Source organism: Triturus cristatus, chromosome 5_1, assembly GCF_964204655.1.
Source record: "Triturus cristatus chromosome 5_1, aTriCri1.1, whole genome shotgun sequence".
Taxonomy (NCBI): domain Eukaryota; kingdom Metazoa; phylum Chordata; class Amphibia; order Caudata; family Salamandridae; genus Triturus; species Triturus cristatus.
The window spans coordinates 263,049,287-263,067,149 of NC_140587.1; the positions used below are offsets into that span (position 1 = coordinate 263,049,287).

General features: G+C 45.1%; 1 protein-coding gene across 3 annotated transcripts in view; it reads left to right on the forward strand.

Moving 5' to 3' along the window:
* The window catches only part of OC90 (otoconin 90), an 875,163-nt gene extending 858,581 nt beyond the window's left edge, over positions 1–16,582 (forward strand). For 2 of the 3 annotated variants that reach the window (XM_085604909.1, XM_085604910.1), the window contains exon 16: positions 13,144–16,580. In XM_085604909.1, the coding sequence (XP_085461035.1) occupies positions 13,144–13,463 (320 nt within the window). In that variant the 3' untranslated portion in view covers positions 13,464–16,580. Of the gene's footprint in view, positions 1–13,143 lie in introns of all 3 variants that reach the window. The other variant, XM_085604908.1, reaches the window with a different exon arrangement.
* Positions 16,583–17,863: the final 1,281 nt, after the last annotated feature.

Genomic DNA, 17,863 nt, shown 5'->3' on the forward strand with positions numbered 1-17,863 from the left:
CCGGGTGCTCTTCCCTGCTCTCCCTGTTTCACCTCAGCATTTCTCTTTCTGTGTAATGCAATGGGCTACTTATATACGATGGTTCCTATAATGTATGTAACAGATGTGGTTCTCCTCTTTGATTGCGGACTCTCCGCCTGCAGATACTGTAATTTGAAGTACAATTTTTTCTCAAGAAAGGTTTTTGAGAAAAAAAAAAAAGAATAAAGCTTTATAAAAAGGGTAAAAGCATAGAACGGGTGGCCAAATTTGCTAATTTAGGAATTCTCGACTCAAAACGCACTTGCCGGAAACTGGAAAACATATGGCACAGAGACAAGATGCCAGACAGCAGCGCTGCCCACAAAGACGCCATCCGCAACCACCACCACCTCATCAGGACCGCCAAGAGGACCTCCTTCACAGACAGCCTTGACAACAACGCACACAACAACAAGGAGCTCTTCACCATCATGAGGGAACTCTCCAACCCCAGCTCCAATGCCAACGACATCCCACGATCGCAAGCCCTGTGCGACTCCCTTGCCGCCTTCTTTCACTGGAAAATCACCGACATCCACAACAGCTTCAGACCCCGAACGACCAATGCCGACCGCACCGAACTCACTGCACCCCTCCGGCCAGGACACGCTGACAACCTGGGCCAACGTGAGCATCTAGGACACAATCAAGACCATGGGAACAATCCACTCTGGATCCACGTCCGACCCTCTCCTGCACCACATCTTCAACAAAGCCGGCAATTCCATCGCACCCCACCTGCACAAAATCATCAACCTCTCCTTCGAGACCGCCACCTTCCCTGAGAACTGGAAGCACGCAGAGATCAACGCCCTACTGAAGAAACCCAAGGCGGACCCGAGCGACCTCAAGAACTTCAGACCCATCTCCCTGCTTCCGTTCCCAGCTAAGGTCATCGAGAAGATAGTAAGCACCCAGCTCTCCCGTCACCTCGAAGACAACAACATCCTGGACCCATCCCAATCAGATTCCGCAGCAACCACAGCACCGAGACCGCCCTCATCGCCGCCACAGACGACATCAGGATCCTACTAGACAACGGCGAAATGGCGGCCCTCGTCCTCCTGGACCTCTCTGCTGCCTTGACACCGTCTGCCACCGCGCACTACGCACGCGCCTCCACGACGCAGGGATCCGAGACAAGGCCCTGGACTGGACCACCTCCTTCCTCTCCGGCAGAACCCAGAGAGTCCGCCTCCCCCCATTCCGGTCCGAGGCCTTCGAGATCATCTGCGGCATCCCTCAAGGATCTTCCCTCAGCCCGACGCCTACATGGCGCCATTAGCACGCATCGCCCGACAGCACGACCTCAACATAATCTCCTACGCCAACGACACTCAGCTGATCCTCTCCCTCACCAAGGACCCCCTCACCGCCAAATCCAACCTCCACCAGGGAATGAAGGCCGTCGCAGACTGGATGGAGGACAGCCACCTCAAACAGAATACAGACAAAATGGAGATCCTCATCCTCGGGTCCAACCCCTCCGCATGGGACGACTCCTGGTGGCCCACGTCACTGGGGTCCCTCCCGGCCCCCACTGACCACGCACGCAACCTGGGAGTCATCCTCGACTCGAAACTCTTGATGACCAAACAAGTCAACGCAGTCTCCTCCACCCTCCGCATGCTCCGCAAGATCTACAGATGGATCCCGACAAATACGAGGAAAACAGTCACCCAGGCCCTAGTCAGCAGCAGACTCGACTACGGAAACGCGCTCTACGCTGGAGCCTCGTCCAAGCTCATCAACAGACTACAGAGAATCCAGAACACCTCGATCCTCGACGTCCCATGCCGCGACCACATCACCCCCACCTGAGGAACCTGCAATGGCTCCCCATCGACAAAAGAATCTCCTTCAAGCTCCTGATCCACGCACACAAGGCACTCCACAAAACCGGCCCAGCCTATCTCAACAGTCGACTATCCTTCTACGTACCCAACAGGAAACTCCGCTGACCACGCCCTGGCCACGGTCCCACGCATCCGGAGAACTACTTCCGGAGGCAGATCCTTTCTCCCATCAAGCCGCCAGGACCTGGAACATCCTCCTCCTCTACCTGTGACAAACCGAAAACCTGCTGACCTTCAGGAGACAACTCAAGACCTGGCTTCTTGACCAATAGCAGCAGCATCTCTCCCCCCCCAGCGCCTTGAAACCCTCACTGGTATGTAGTGCGCTTTACAAATCATTGATTGATTGATTGATTGGTCATCTGTATAAAACTGTTTTTAGTAATGTATTAATAGTTCGTAATGAATGTTATGTACTTTATGCATTTTTTATGCGAAATAAAGTTATTATTGATTAATCACCCCTTTCAGGATATTATCTTGGAATATAGCTGGAATGTGCTCAAAGCTGAGTAACGAGAATTGGTTATGCTATGTCTTAGGTTTTTACTTAATTTGCCTACAAGAAACTGAAATGTTTTAACACCCCCCTGAATAAGGAATTAATTAGGCCTCGGTTTTCAAAAATAGTTTATGCGTATTTCTCCCCCTCTCAAATTATGGTGCGTCAAACCGGGCGGAGGTATAGTTGGGAGATATATACCAGTCTAATGATATTTATTTATGGTTATATAGTTTTAAAACTTTCCATATATTTATTGGTTTATGTTTACTATCTCTCGATTTATTCCAGTGGTTTGTTTGAGCCATCACATGACAGACCCAAAGGAGCTCACCCGTACGGGTTCTCGCTTTGAGATTTTTGTTTCCCTGGTTTTGACTGCAGGAAGAGGGCTGCATCTTATGAATTGATGTATTATGTTGGAAATTGATTAATATATGTACACTGGCATGAAATGTGATTGGATTAATTAAGTAAAAAAATGTTTTGGCACTGTGCACTTTTATGGTTCATTGAACCGAAATAAAGTTAATATCGAAAAGTGTCTCTATGGTTCCGCATCATTATCTATACAAGTCTATATACGTCTTTTGTAAGGTAGCACAGGTGCTGTTTTGGATATCTGTGTGTTGCAATCCAACAACAACATTAAACCTACAAACTATGGCTGCCTTAATGTATCTAACATTCGAAGAATTCTGTGGGTCCTGCATATTAAGGAGGCACGCTCTGCTTTTAGAAACTGGAAACATTCACGGCTCCCCAGGAAATTAGGAACAAAATGATAAGTAGTGGGTAAAAAGACTTTCTACAATGACACAACTTGAATTAGCAATATAATTGAATTACTAAACCTTTGGTAGAGTATATTTGACAAGCTTTAGTAGGAATAAGTTTCGGTCTCATCTAGTATATACTTACGTATGTCATCAGTCATATGCACAATAATTTCCAAAGAGTTGAGCTTCTTTGGAGACACATCTTCTTTCTCCCTGGGACACGGTATTAATAGAAACTAACATGCACTTCTTATTTTTGCATGTTTTACTTGCGTATGCATAAGTATAATGTTCCTTTGTTAAATTATGTGGAGTTGGGGGGGACGTAGCCAACTGCCGAACATGGCGGTCGCCTCTTAGGGAAGCTCCGGACCCGGGCAGCAATTATCCTGTCTATTAGCCGTTTCCCGAAGTGTTTGCTGTCTACCAGGACCAGGCGACTCAGTACAAACCTGGTGCCAATAATCAGAGCCGCATCTGAGCTCCCGCAAGGCCCCTACTGCGGAGTGGAGCGACCCTCTGTTGGTGGGCCTACGGGATGGCAGAGAGTTGAGGTGGACCGGGCTGGCGTGATCGCGCGGCCGCTGATCAGCACTTGCGGCTCCTAGGTCATTGGAAGAACCGCGACGGGGAGACCTGGGCGGATCTGAGAGGACCCGGCGGGGTCGCGTGCAGACGTTGGAGTGAGGCCTGAGATACGGCGCGACCTGGAGGACGAGCGCCGGCGGACTTGATGAGCACGGCGAGGGCCTCGGCCACGCGAGCACCGGGGCTGCGGTGCGGCCTACACAGGCCTATTGCATCCGGCGCAGTTCAGAGGAGACATCCAGCTGGAGAGCAGAGGCGGTTGGCAGACAGGTGACGCTATCAAGGGTCTGCAGGAGAGGGGATGCTGGAGCGCTGTGTGGACGGACCCCAGAGGCGATAGAGCAGTCTGAATTGCAGTACTGGGCCACTAACTGCCCGGTGGAGGTGTACGGACCTGAACAGGGAGTGTGGCAATAGCGCATGCCGTGCTACAGAGCTGGTGGTGACATAGCAAACATGGCCCTAGAGAGTGGACGCTAGACGGGAAACCTGGAAGATTTCACCCCCAGCCTCCATGGGAGGGCCTAGACCTCCAAAGTTGAACGGCGCGAAGAAACAATATCCGCGTCATTGCTATGCCGGAGAGAAGCGAGGGGGCTGACGCTGCCCGATGCTTGGAGGGATGACTCAAGGAACACGTCACTTCTGAGGGTCTTTCAGATCAATACTGCATTGAGTGGGCACACAGAATTCCTACGGGCCGTCCGAAACCGGGGGCCCCGCCAAGACCACTCATAATTAAACTGCTCAATTACAGGAACCGGGACGTGCTGTTGCAGAAATCGAAAGACGTGCCCCAAATTAGATTCGAGAACACTAAGGTCTCGTTGTACCCAGACTACACAATGATGGTGCAGAAACAGCGCTCCTCGTTCCTGGCAGTTAAAAAGAAACTGCGGGAATTGAATTTACAATATGCCCTTCTCTTCCCGGCGCAACTACGGATCATTTACGAGCGGAAGACATATTTCTTTGAAAGTCCTGGCGACGTGGAGGAATGGCTGGAGGTGATGGAACTGGAAAGACGATTGAGGACTGCCTCTCAGACCTCGACTTCCACAGCATGAGATGGTCGGCCGATAGGACAGCGCAACTCGCGCAGACTGCGCAAAAGAGATACGCAGCTTCGCCCGATGACCCAACAGATGCAGAATGACAAGGAGACAGCGATCCTTGCGGTTTCATCCTTCCGAAACACGGCACAGATCAGCGACTTGACTACCTCAGAAGTGGACACTCAGAGATCGGACTCAGATGGGAGCATAGGCCTGTTTCCTTCTGTGACCCCACAGACGTGGATGGGCTGATTCCTTAGCGGGTTGGACTGTGCTGTGAACCCGGACCTGAACTGAACAGTAACGTCCACGGTTGCTATATCCTTACTATCATAATTGTTTTAACGGCATTGTATTGATTGAATATATGGCCCGGGGGGGCGTTTGACTACCATTGTACCCCTGAGTCGGAGTGTGCGCTGATGGGTAGGTTTGGCCACGTGCCAAAAATGAGAAAGCCCTGTATGGATGTTATTTTGTTTTTTATGTTTTTTCTTTAGTTGGGTGGTCCGGTATAGTTTCACAACTGGAACGAGTATTGGGTGTTATTGGGGTGGGAAATGGTCCTGGGTTGCGCGTTCTCTTAGGTTGGCACGGCATTATGCCTGCTATGGCGACCGCATGGCAGCCAAAACTGGGTACGCGATGCACATGCAGAATAAATACACCATAATAACGTGGAATGTCCGGGGCCTGGGCTCAGTTCAGAAACGCCATAGGATACACGCACAGCTATTGAGGCGCAAGGCGCAGATAGTGTACCTGCAAGAGTCTCATATGGTTGAGTTGGAGGTTGGGAAACTTCGTAAAAAGTGGAAGGGGCATGTTTTCTCTACCGCATGTTTGGGATTTGCGCGCGGCACTACAATATGGATCAGGCATGGAGTGCCCTTTACGTCAGTGGAGCAAAGAGTGGATCAGCAGGGGAGGTACATTTTGGTGCGGGGTACACTAGATGGCCAACCAGTAGTCCTGGGTTCTATATATGCGCCAAACTCTGAGCAGGAGAAGTTCCTGGGTGCGCTGTCTGTTGCCTTAGCGGGTTGGGAAAGTCACCCATGGATAATTGGTGGGGACTGTAACGCTGTGATGAATGTTGCACTTGATAGGCCGCATACTCCCCTCCATGGGACCGGGGTCTGCAAACAGGCGAGTGTGCTATGTGGATGGGCAGAGGGATGGGGGTTGTGTGACGTGTGGAGGGTGAGACACCCAACACATAGGGAGTACTCCTTTTATTCACCAGTTCACATGCTACACACAAGAATTGATAGGATGTACTGTTCAACTAACATTGCGATGCAGTTGATGAATACTACATATTTGGCGAAATCCTTTTCTGATCACAACCCACTGGAAGTAGTGATTGGGTGAGGCAGGGTACCCACCCCAGTGCCAACATGGCGGTTATGACCCCAAATGCTAGAAGACTCAGTGTTCCGTACCGCTATATCAGACACTATCCAGCACTATTTTACTGAAAATATCAACACGGCGTCTACTAGATTAATCGAGTGGGACGCCTTTAAAACGGTGGTCCGCGGGAAGGCAATAGGGGTGATAGTGGGTGCGCGGCAAGAGGTTCATAAGTCCCTTATAGAGGTGGAAGAAAGGCTCAATAAGCTGGAGCAGAAAGCCGTGCTGAACGCCGACAAGCGGGCACCCCTGCAGGAGACTAGACTCAGACACGCCGAACTCCTGGAGTCTCTCTGTGTCATAGACCATCAAAGATACATACAATTAAGCCACGCAGAGGTAGACAAGGCAGGGACCCTGCTGGCAAAATTGTTGCGGGACGACCCCCCTAATGTTGTTATTACTGAGGTCACTACCACCGCAGGAGATGTAGTGTCCACCCAAGGGGAGATCAATGAGGCTTTCAGGCAATACTACACAATACTCTACAGTGAGCCTGGGGAAGTAATGGATACACACATAGATGAGTTTTTATCCATGGCACCATGCCCCCGGCTATCGGAAGACGCACAGAAAGGGTTACTAGGCCCCATTACGAAATCAGAAATTAAAGCCACCATTAAGGGTCTCCCCAGAAATAAAACCCCAGGGATGGATGGTCTGCCAGCTGAATTTTAAGCTACATACGCGGATATACTTGTGCCCCAGCTGGAAATGTTATATAAAGAAGCACTGGAAAAGGGCAGTTTGCCCCTCACTACGGCGCAGGCGCTGGTGGTGTCACTCCCAAAACCAGGCAGGGACCCCACTGACATGGCCAGCTACCGTCCATTATCATTGTTAATGACGAAGTATAAAATACTTAGTAAAGTCCTGGCTAATAGACTCCTGCCGAATCTGCATAAACTGATTCATATAGATCAGACGGGTTTTTTACCTGCGTGGAGTACATCATTGAACACGAGGAAATTGCACCACCTGCTCGCAGAGGCCCTGAACCAATATGATTATGCGGGTTGTATCTCACTAGATATGCATCAAGCTTTCAACTCCATTAAGTGGGACTAGATATTCAGGGCCCTAGGGAGATTTGGTTTGCCGGAAGAGTATGTCAGGTGGATCCGCCTCCTTTATAACGTCCCTACGGCTAGAGCACGGATGGGAGGGCACATATCGGCAGAACACCAGATACGCAGGGGAACGAGACAGGGGTGCGCGCTTTCGCCGCTTATTTTTATATTAGCACTAGAACCTTTGGCATTGAAGATCAGGGCAGAGCTGGTTGACATGGGGTTTACGGTGGGAAACACCACGCACTTGCTATCGGCATATGCAGATGATATTATCCTATACTAGCGCGACCTCCGCACCCCTATGAATACCATGGCCACGATGTTTCTGTGCTTTGAGCAGCTGTCGGGTCTAGCTATCAATCCAACAAAATCGACAGTATTTCACTTTAAGGAACAGGCACCTTTACTGGACTTTTCATTTGGCACACTACAGTTCAAGGTTGCACCTCACACATTTAAGTATCTAGGTATCCAAGTTTATCGGTCCCAGGCAGACATGATAGAGGGCAACCTGAACAGAGCCCTGAGAGCCTTATGATCTAGCATTACCTTTTGGACCGCGCTGCCATTGTCAGTTGCAGGTAGGGCAGCGATAGCAAAAATGGTGGTCCTCCCGAGGCTACTTTACTAAATTAAATTAATGAACACATTACTCATTTAACTTATTGGGGGGACGGGTAGGCGGAGGATTAGCCTAAAAAAGTTACAACGCAGCACGTCCGGAGGAGGCCTGGGAGTGCCTGACCTCACAGCGTATTTCTACGCTTGTCAATTGCAGTGGCTGTCCTTCTGGATGGCAGGGCGTAACCTACAGGAGATAGGGATGACTGAACATGATGTAGAACGAGGGGCTCTACACACCCTCTTGCTGCCGCATAGCAGGATCCCGCGGGATCTCCCCTCCCTTTTGCGCACGGCGTTGCGGTGTTGGAGGGCAGCTCTGCAGTACACTAGAGCATCCCCTGCATATGCCGGGAATATACCTCTGCTTGGTATAACTTTACAAGATGGATGCTTGACAACGCGTAGACTTGGGCCTTGGTTTGGGTGTGGCGGTCACTACGGTGGCGGACCTCTTTGGAGATGGGGTACTATTGGATCATGATAATTTTGTGTGAGAAACCAGAGCGCCGGACCATCTATACCTCTTACACGCAGCACTGTTGCAATACATCCGAGCACATTGGGCCCCACAAAGGCAAGAACCCTCCACAAACCATCTGGTAAAAACACTGTATTATATGGGGAGGGGCCAGCACCTCATTAAGTGGCTATATGTAGGGCTGCGTTCGAATACACAAATAGACCTGACGCCGCTGCGCACATCCTGGGAGGGTGACATAGGCAGTGTCCTTGAGGATAAGGAATGGGAGAGGGTAGTGGAACATCCCAAAAAGGTATCGAGGAACGCGTGGTTCAAGTATATTCAAACTATGATTTTACACAGGGCATACCTTACACCGCGCAAGCTAGACAAGATGTACCCAACCACACAAATCCATTGCCGCAGATGCCGATTAGAGGGAGCAGACCTAGTACACACGATATGGTCCTGTCAAAGGATTGGAGGGTATTGGGATTCGGTCAGACGCCATACGGCGGAGATCACACAGACCTGCTACAGTCGAGAGCTGTATACTGGGATTAAGGAAAGGAACTTCCAAATATAAAGTGCAGCATAGGTTTGTAAACTTAGCACTCCTGTTGGCAGTACGGGCGATCACCATGCGGTGGAAATCTAAAACGCCGCCCACAATATATGCATGGCATACTGAATTGGTGCGATGGGGGGAGCAGAGAGTGCTGCGTTGAGACGGGAGGAAGCGAGAGGGCTACGGAAGACTCCAATTGCGATGGAGTGGGATGTCATGCTGGAAACGTGTAGATCCTTGGATATAGACTTTGTTACCACTGTTAATAACACGCAAGGAAGTGTATGAGGCCGGGACGCGGACTGACACGTACAAGGGAGTAAGAAGTCTGCAAAGTGTATGATATGAGATGCAATCATGTACGTGCTGAAGACTGACACTAAAGGTTTTGTATGGACCCAGGACGGAAGGGAGGGGGGAGGGAACATTATTGTTGTGGGTTTATATATTATTTGTTGAGATGAGCAATGTTATAAGCAATCACAGGAGTGTAGAAAAGATGTGGAAAGTTAAAATTATGTTATTTCCTGGAAGATTTGAGCTGTCCACGGTCACGTCGTGATGGAATAGAAAAATGTATAACAGTGTGGAAACTCAAATATGTCTCTGTAGGACAGCGAATAGGCAATGTTGGAGCCTGTTGTAAGTAATATTGCAAGACATATGCTAGAGTTATTATGCAGTCTTACGCCACTGTATGAAATGTGCAAACTTTGAAAACCAATAAAATTATGTTTAAAAAAAAAGGTATGTGGAGTTTAGAAGTTGTAATCCTTCCTTCCCGCAGATTTTATTACTCACAAGTCTATTGTTTAGGTTTCCTGTGGGTAATATTTTGGTCCTAGCAGTGAAGTAATGGAGCTCTCTTCCAGGTGTGTGCTTTGGTTTATGAAGATTTTGCTGTGAATTACTCTTATAGTATCCTGGCTTACTCAATATCAGAAATCTGTTTATTAATTTGGAAAGGGTGAAACCTTTAACAACTCAATAAACAGAATCAGTCTCTGTGGCACAAGCAGCAGTAGTTACTCAGAAAAATGTATATTAAATTAAAGCACTAGCAATCATTTTAAAATAGAGTATACAACACAATAACATTTGCAAGCCAACTTAGAATAAAAGGGGAAAACTTAATAAGCAAAACATAAACTAATAAAACCAGATAAGGGGATTTGGAGATATGGCAAATTTTAAGAGAAAAGGCACCAAAAAAATACACCCTGCTGTCTCGGTGGAGGCAGATAATAATTAAAACTGTGGTAACTTCCAAATTCAGAAATCATAATCTAAGTGCAGCGACAGGGATCCCTTTTACCCCGACTGGATAAGTGTCAGTGGTACCTTTGCTGTGCCACTTGAGGGAAAGAGTAGATACAAACTGATTATGAAAATGTGGTCCCTTGGTAGAGTAAAAGAGATGAACATAGAAGGGCACATGATGTACAAACTAAAAAGACTGATCCGCTAGACTGCAGGGCTAGTGTTGGTTATCCTTTTGAGTTCAGACAGGATCTGTGCTGAATCTCTCCTGCAGCCAGAAAAGTAGACATCAATGAAAATGCTATGGGGTCTCTGACAGAAATTAATTCAAGGGACAACAAATAAAATACCCTTAGCATATACAGGATCGTCACCATTGTGCATTACAGGAGAAACAGCCTGGCCAACACTGATTTCAATGTAATCCCACAATGCACACGACTGTTACATGCCACACATGCATGCAGCATGTGCATGGAGTGAAGGGCTTTAGTTATGTAGTACTGGGCACATTTGGTCAGGAGTGTACAGCTCTTCTGTCTACCAGAGGTTCAGGTAATCTACCAGCCGTAGATTTCACCAGTTCCTGCGTCAAAGGGCGCAATGGCTGCCTTCTGTTATGGTCTGCACTACACTTTGCATGTACCATGACATTGAAGAAAACATGGAACATCCTTGGTGGACTCACAGATTGCCAAAATTACTGATGTACAAACACAAGGTTGACCGAAAAGAACATGAGGGGCAGCATGACACAGCGCCCATTGCCACACTAGGATTGGTGACCCTGCTTATCCATAATAGTTACCCATCATTAAATTCTCTAATTTGGTCTAAAAAGGGAACATATTAACTGTAGACATACAGAGCTATGAAGAGTTCATTGAATGGATTTATTTGGGGGTCCCAGCATTGGATATTGATATGTACTGCCATATTGTAAGTGATACCTGTAATTACCCTCCCCTTATTTAAATTCAATGTTTGTTGTAATGGACAAATTATTATTAGCATTATTATTGATGTTTTGTTGTTCGTGTTGTTAATAATGATAGGTTTTATATAGCAAATACAACTGCAGTTTTTGAGTGTTAGAAGTGTTGTTTAATAATGTTTCTAATACTCATTTAAGTGATGCTCATTTTATGAAATGTAGAAAGCTAGTAGGTTGACTCAAAAGGATGTAGCACACCTCTCTGGGTCATTCTTTAAAACATTGTTTTAGTCACTAGAATCTAGTGGGTAGACAACAAATCATGCTATGCAACTAAATGGAGCAGACACACAAATTAAATTCACAGGCTGATTCCAGGCGAGGCAGCAGAAGCGCTTTGACTGTTAGTGCAGATGCCTCAAGATGATCCTATTGGTGTCTAGACCTTGGCTTAATCTAAGGAGTGTTTAGCTGCAGAGAATGATGTAAGGCCTGGCTGAAATAGGGGTCGGGCATGCAACCTCCACAAGAGGTAGTCTCATCTCTGGTGTGCCCAAAAAGGATTTAGGAGTCTAAACGTCTGGGAAGGATTCACCACCTGTATTGGAATTCAGACCAATGACCAATTGTGAAGTGGGACCAAATTTAGCCACTGTGTAAGAACATGTTCTATAATAGTGAAAAATAAGATAAGGAAAGATAAAACATAGGCAATGGCTTTATGCTGAACAAAACTATATGCTTTACTTTAGTTAGTATAGTACCATCAAAATATTAGAAGGAGTCTTCACGAGCTGAGAGGTTTATGAAAGTGAGCAGATGCAAATGGATGAATCCTTGTGAGTTCAGTTTCAGAATATACTAAATGCCTCATTACAAGTCCCTGATATTTGGTTAGATTATAAAGTATTAGGTAAGCACTGATATTAAAGTATGCAGCACTTACCAGGTGATGTATTACCTCCCCATACCAAGTGCTGGATGGGGGTTAATGCTGTAATACCATTTTGTTTTGATGTATACTATATATGTAAGTTTTGGTCCTTCTTAAGCACAAACCTAGCAACGAAGAACTGTATGGGGGCAACCTCAGTTGGGACAGATGGGGGGGACTAGGTGGAGGAGGTATACATTGTGGAAGGGATGAGAACTATCTGAGATAGTGCTTCTTAAAGAGCTGAGTTTGCAGTTTCTTTCTGAATTGTAGGAGGATTGCGGCTGTACTGATGTTGGAGGGGATGTTGTTACAGATCTCCTTTCTGCAGTTTCTAGTGTCTAATTTGTTGATGTTGGAGTTCTTTCTCTGGCTTTGCCTTCATGTAGCTAGTTAGACAAGGATTTTTGTGTACAGTGCCTTGTAAGTGATGCAGCTGATATTGAAGAGGGGAGACTTGTAGATTGCTTAGGACAAGGGTCATATTTCTTCAGCCCCATGATGGCCTATGCTGCTGCATAAAAGATGCCTTTCAGGGGGGCATGGATGTTCTCTGTGATGCCGTCTATCATGATGTTGCCTTCATCTAAATAGAAAACCACTAGGGCTTGAATTGTTGTTGAACATGAACTTGAACTGTGGTGCAACACTCAGAAAATTGAGTTTTTCCCAGTACAAATTTGCCATATATGGCACAGAGTAAAAATGCTTTTCACCAAAACTTGGCTTACTGGAATTAGGTCCAAAGAAAAAATCTGTGAAGTACTTTCCCTTATTCATTGACTTTTGGTGCTTGTGCAAAGTTGGGCCAAACCCGATGTGTTGTCTTTATCATTTGTAAACACAAGGTTTGAGAATTATATCCCTTCATTTTGATCATACCCTGGCTATGGCTAGGTTGATGGATGCTACCCCTTTCCTAATTGGACCCTGGTTCCAGAAATACACTGTTATGCAGACAGTTTTTACCTTGAGTTTCCATTAAACATGCATTAATAAAGTATCTCCTTTCACATGTAAATACAAATATTTAATGCACTGCTGTAACCAGTTCTCATATGTATTTTTCACAGGCATGGCCACAAGTATTTGCGACAAGCTTATGTGTTCCTGTAACAAAGCAGCTGCCGAATGTATGGCCGAAGCGCCAATCAATGAAACAATGAGATCATTAAACAGACGCCATTGCCAAGAGGGACGGATCATATGCAGGCACGGAGTAGTGCAGGAGCGGCCCTTGGGCGCAACCGGTGCAGATACCATGAGCTCAAGTTCTGAAGAAAGCAGTGAGGAGCCAAGCCCCATAAGGGATGTCAGGAGACCTCTTAACACACGCCCAGGAGCTGCACCACTGCGTGCTAGGCAACCACATTCACGTGCTCGCGGAAAGTAAAAACGGAATGCTTTCAGACAACTGTAATTAGATATAACTGAAAATACATGCTAACTGCCTTAATAGTTCATTTATTCCATAAATGCCTTAATCATTTATATTCCAAACTCTACGTGGAAAATGTTGTTGTGCTTTATTTGAACAGAAATTACACAAAATTTGCTAAGTGGTTTCCTAGAATTCCAGTTACTTTCATTGTCGCGCATTGTTCTGTTTGAAATAAAATACTAAAATCAGCTGTTTATGTACAATTAGATTATTAAAGAATGTTGTAAAGCAACACGCATTCATAGACAGTGTCACAGTGAGTGTTGTGTCATTGGATAAACCTCAAAACATAAGGAACAAATTGAAGAAAAGCAGCAAAGTAACAGTGATACTGAGGTCTCTGAGGTCTGCCCAGAATCAGACCTCCAAGTTCAGCACCTGAAATGTAAACTAGAAGCAATGAAATGTTTGTCATAATGGACCGAGTGGATCTAATTGTCGTGCTATAGAAGGCGATATTAAAATCACTGAATTTAAAAATGTGGAGTCTATAAAATAAGAATGTGTTAGTGATGGAAATGGTACGTAACTCAAACCCCATAACTCTTATATTAGTTAGCAGGCAGCTAGAGGAACGTTGTATGAATTCTAAATCTCTGTGTGTTTCCTTGTGAAAATAATTATGCTGTGTCCTCAGGACTTAGTGACTATAAAGCAATTCTGTATGCTTACACATTCTCCAGTGACAACGATGAGTTAACATCTTTATGATTAGAGCAACCATTCTAAATATATAGACATATTTTAAGTCACAGTGTTCACATTTTTCTTTTCAATAAACGGTAAATTTATTAGAATTATTCCCTGGGACTGTATAAGTAGTCTTGTCATATCTGACTATCACTTTTAAATCAGTGTCCACAAATTGTTCCTTCTATATTTTACGCCTCCCTCTCCACCCATCCACATTCAGGTGTACTTGCTTTCATATTTTTTCTTGCAATATCTCCAACCTAAATGCGCATTGTGGTCATTACTTACCATTGTGGTGTTAGATCATATATCATTTATCTGAACCATAAATTTCATTCACTAAGACTCACAATGACCAACATATGTGTATCCTAGGAGGCTCCTATCTCCCCCAAATGTCCTTAATTGTCCCCCTGATTGACCCTAGGTGGATCACAATAGTTGCACAATTTTAGACTCTTATGATGTCCATATGTAATAACCAAAATATAATATGCCACTGCTCCCTACAGAAAGGTTGGTCACTAAATAGTTCCATTTATAAAATATTAACGTCTGGATTACTGGGGTCTCATCATGAGCAAAAGAGAGCAAGGGACAGCTGATGTTATGTCTCCTCCTCATGTTCCTACTCCCCTCCACTTGAGAACCCACAAAGTGTGTACCCAGTGGTTATGTTTTTTGTGATATTGTTCTAACCAATTTATGTGAAGACATTAGAAGCAGTGGAGAATACAGGATCAAATAAGTGACATCTGGAGGTAAATGTGTGACACATAGGGAATTGATTGACACGTAAAGGAAAATGTGTGACCACTGTGGGAAAATGATTGACTAAAGCTAAAAATCACAGCCCTTTCTTCGGGATGAGTGAGTGATACCTAGGAAAATATCTTTGCTTCCAATTGACAAACATTTTTAAAACAAATATGGTATATTTTGGAAACTCTTCAAGGGAGAAATCAAATGATATGGACAATTTAAAATTCCCAGAAGGTCAGGTCTGAACTCTGGCGGTAGTGCGACCACTCAACCTTTGCACTGACGTTTTATTATGCTGTTGGGCTTTACTAAGGAATTTGTCTTGTGGTACCCCATCTGTACATCCATTTAGTATTGAAGTTGAACTATAGATTAAGGGATAGGTATCCAATGTTGGTCCCAGAAAGCTGGAATCATGACACATTCTCGTGTGAACTTATGTGATGTGGATATCCTGAAAACCTAGCATGTATCTGGAACCTCACAGACATTCGTTAAACACCCCTGGGTTAAGAGTTATGGACGATCTACACTGAACCACACAACAGAACGTAATTTTGCTCATATCGCACAAGAACACTTTTTTGAATAAACAGCTATATTTAATTTTCAACTAGGATTATCATCACATTATTAGATGCTGTCTGAATATTTGGAAAACAACAGACAATATACTAAATCTTCCATTTGCTCATAGATACCATAAATTGCCTAAACTACAACGAGGCTCATCATGTTTACATTACAGTTCAGTGGGATATACAGGGCCTGAATTTGTGTTTGAGCGACAGAGCAGTGTCCATCAGAATGACAGAGGACATTATCTCCTCCATCCTGATGGTACTTCAGCTGTCAAATTTAGAGCTGAGCACCACCTCAGCAGTCATCTCTGTACATTGAAAGGAACTGCCATCATGGTGGTTCCTTTTAATGTATAAAAACTTTTGTGGATAGCCATCCATCAAATTTGTACAAAGTTTTTGTTTTTCAGAAACAAACTCCCAAAGGCGTTTTGTAGGGCGGGGTATTCTTTCACCCATGCAATGGAATACCTGTCCTCCAAACTCTAAATTTAACCCATAGTCTTCTAGAATGTAATCCATCTACCAATTGCTGAATATGAGGGAATCACATCATGATTTTGCAATATATTACATATATAGTACCTATGGCCTTTAATGAAGTAGAATATAACCATCAAATCCAACATGGTATTTTGCAATAACAGATGCCAATTTTCCCATCGTTCTGAGGTCGATCAAATGAACAGCATTGCCTTGGGTTACAGGAACACTTGCTGTTCTGGAGTTTTGAAAATTGTATGATAAAACTCAATTTAATCACCCACTTTTTATTGCTATATGAACTGTAACTAATAAAGTGTTTACTATTTTACTTAAACTTAACGTTATAAGGAAGAATTAACCCTGAACACATGATGCCCTGTTATTATAAATCATTACGTCCTTTTCGTATGTGTAAAAATCTGTAACAAATAATAAAATTCATAACTGGATTGACAATAGAGCATATCTTTAAAAGGTGCTAGGCTACTTTGTCTATTCGACCACTGTTAGGACAGTGATGAGCAAGGCTTGGTCAAGGCTGGTTAAGGGTTTCCTGCCTGGCTCAATGGAATGGGGCAAGAGCTTGTTGCAGCACTTAGGCCACGGCTCTACGTCAATCATGCTTACCTTTCTCATCAGGAAAGAGAGTGAGTCACAAATGTTGTACTGTATCAACAGTGGTGCATGGCTGATTCTAGGAGACCATTTATCAACTTACATCTGAAGAGATCAGTGTTGTACTTTAGTTGTATTTTAGCTACGTAAAAGTGATCCAGTTAGGGCCTGATTACGACTTTGGCGGTGCAGCACCTGGTTCGCCCTGCCTCCTCAACGCTAAAGCTTTGGTTAGGCCGCCCGCCCGATTAGGAGTTTCTTCCTGTCTGGCGGGCTTTGCTTTCGACATTCCTACGGTGGTGCCCTGAAAATGGGCACTGCAATGGGAATGCAAAAAACAGTTCCTGCATGGCATGGACTGATAAGTCCATACTGTGCAGGAACTGGGGTACACCCTGCATGCACCCCAGGGTGCAGAGGCACAAGGGGGCCCTGTAGGGCCCCCATTGCTTCCCCTCTGCAAGGGTTTTCATGAAGGAGGAACTGCCATGAAAACCCTGGCAGAGAGGAATCTCCTAAAATGCTTGTCGGGACCGCGATGGTCACCCAAGCATATTGATACCTCTACACCACCAGGGAATGGCAGTTTCATGGTGGCTGCGGCGGGGCAATGGCAGTCTGACTGCTCTTATTGTAATTGGGTGGTCAGGAGACCACCACTGCCGTTCCCCCACGAGTCTGGCGGCCATTGGACCGCCAGACTCGTAATTAAGCCCTTTGTGTCATTGTGGCGCAAAACAAGGGACAATCTTGCCCTAATTAAGGAATTCCAGAGAAATAAGAGATAAATAACTCAAATGATGCGTTTTATTGAAGGTTGTTTCTAGGTCAACGAAAGGTATTATTTAGCACCAATGAGGATAGTTTTAAGAACAAATAATTATCGTACATGGTGCTACTAATAGGATCCAAATGTACATTGGTGTAATATGTTATGTTAACCGATCGCTCACTCGTAGCATTTGATTTGTGGGAGACTTTGCAAGAAATATATGAAACGCGAAAAAAGGACAGCAGAACACTGCAATAAGAATGGGAGTGGGAGTAAGAGACACATGCATACGCCATAGGCAGTAGACTAGATGGAAGTTGATAAAATAAAAAAAATAAAGCCCACTGTGAGATGTGCAGAGCCTAAGTATACAGTTGACAAACTGGAAAACAATAACCAACAAAGCTGCAGAGACGTATCTGAGGTATGGTATGTTAATTTTA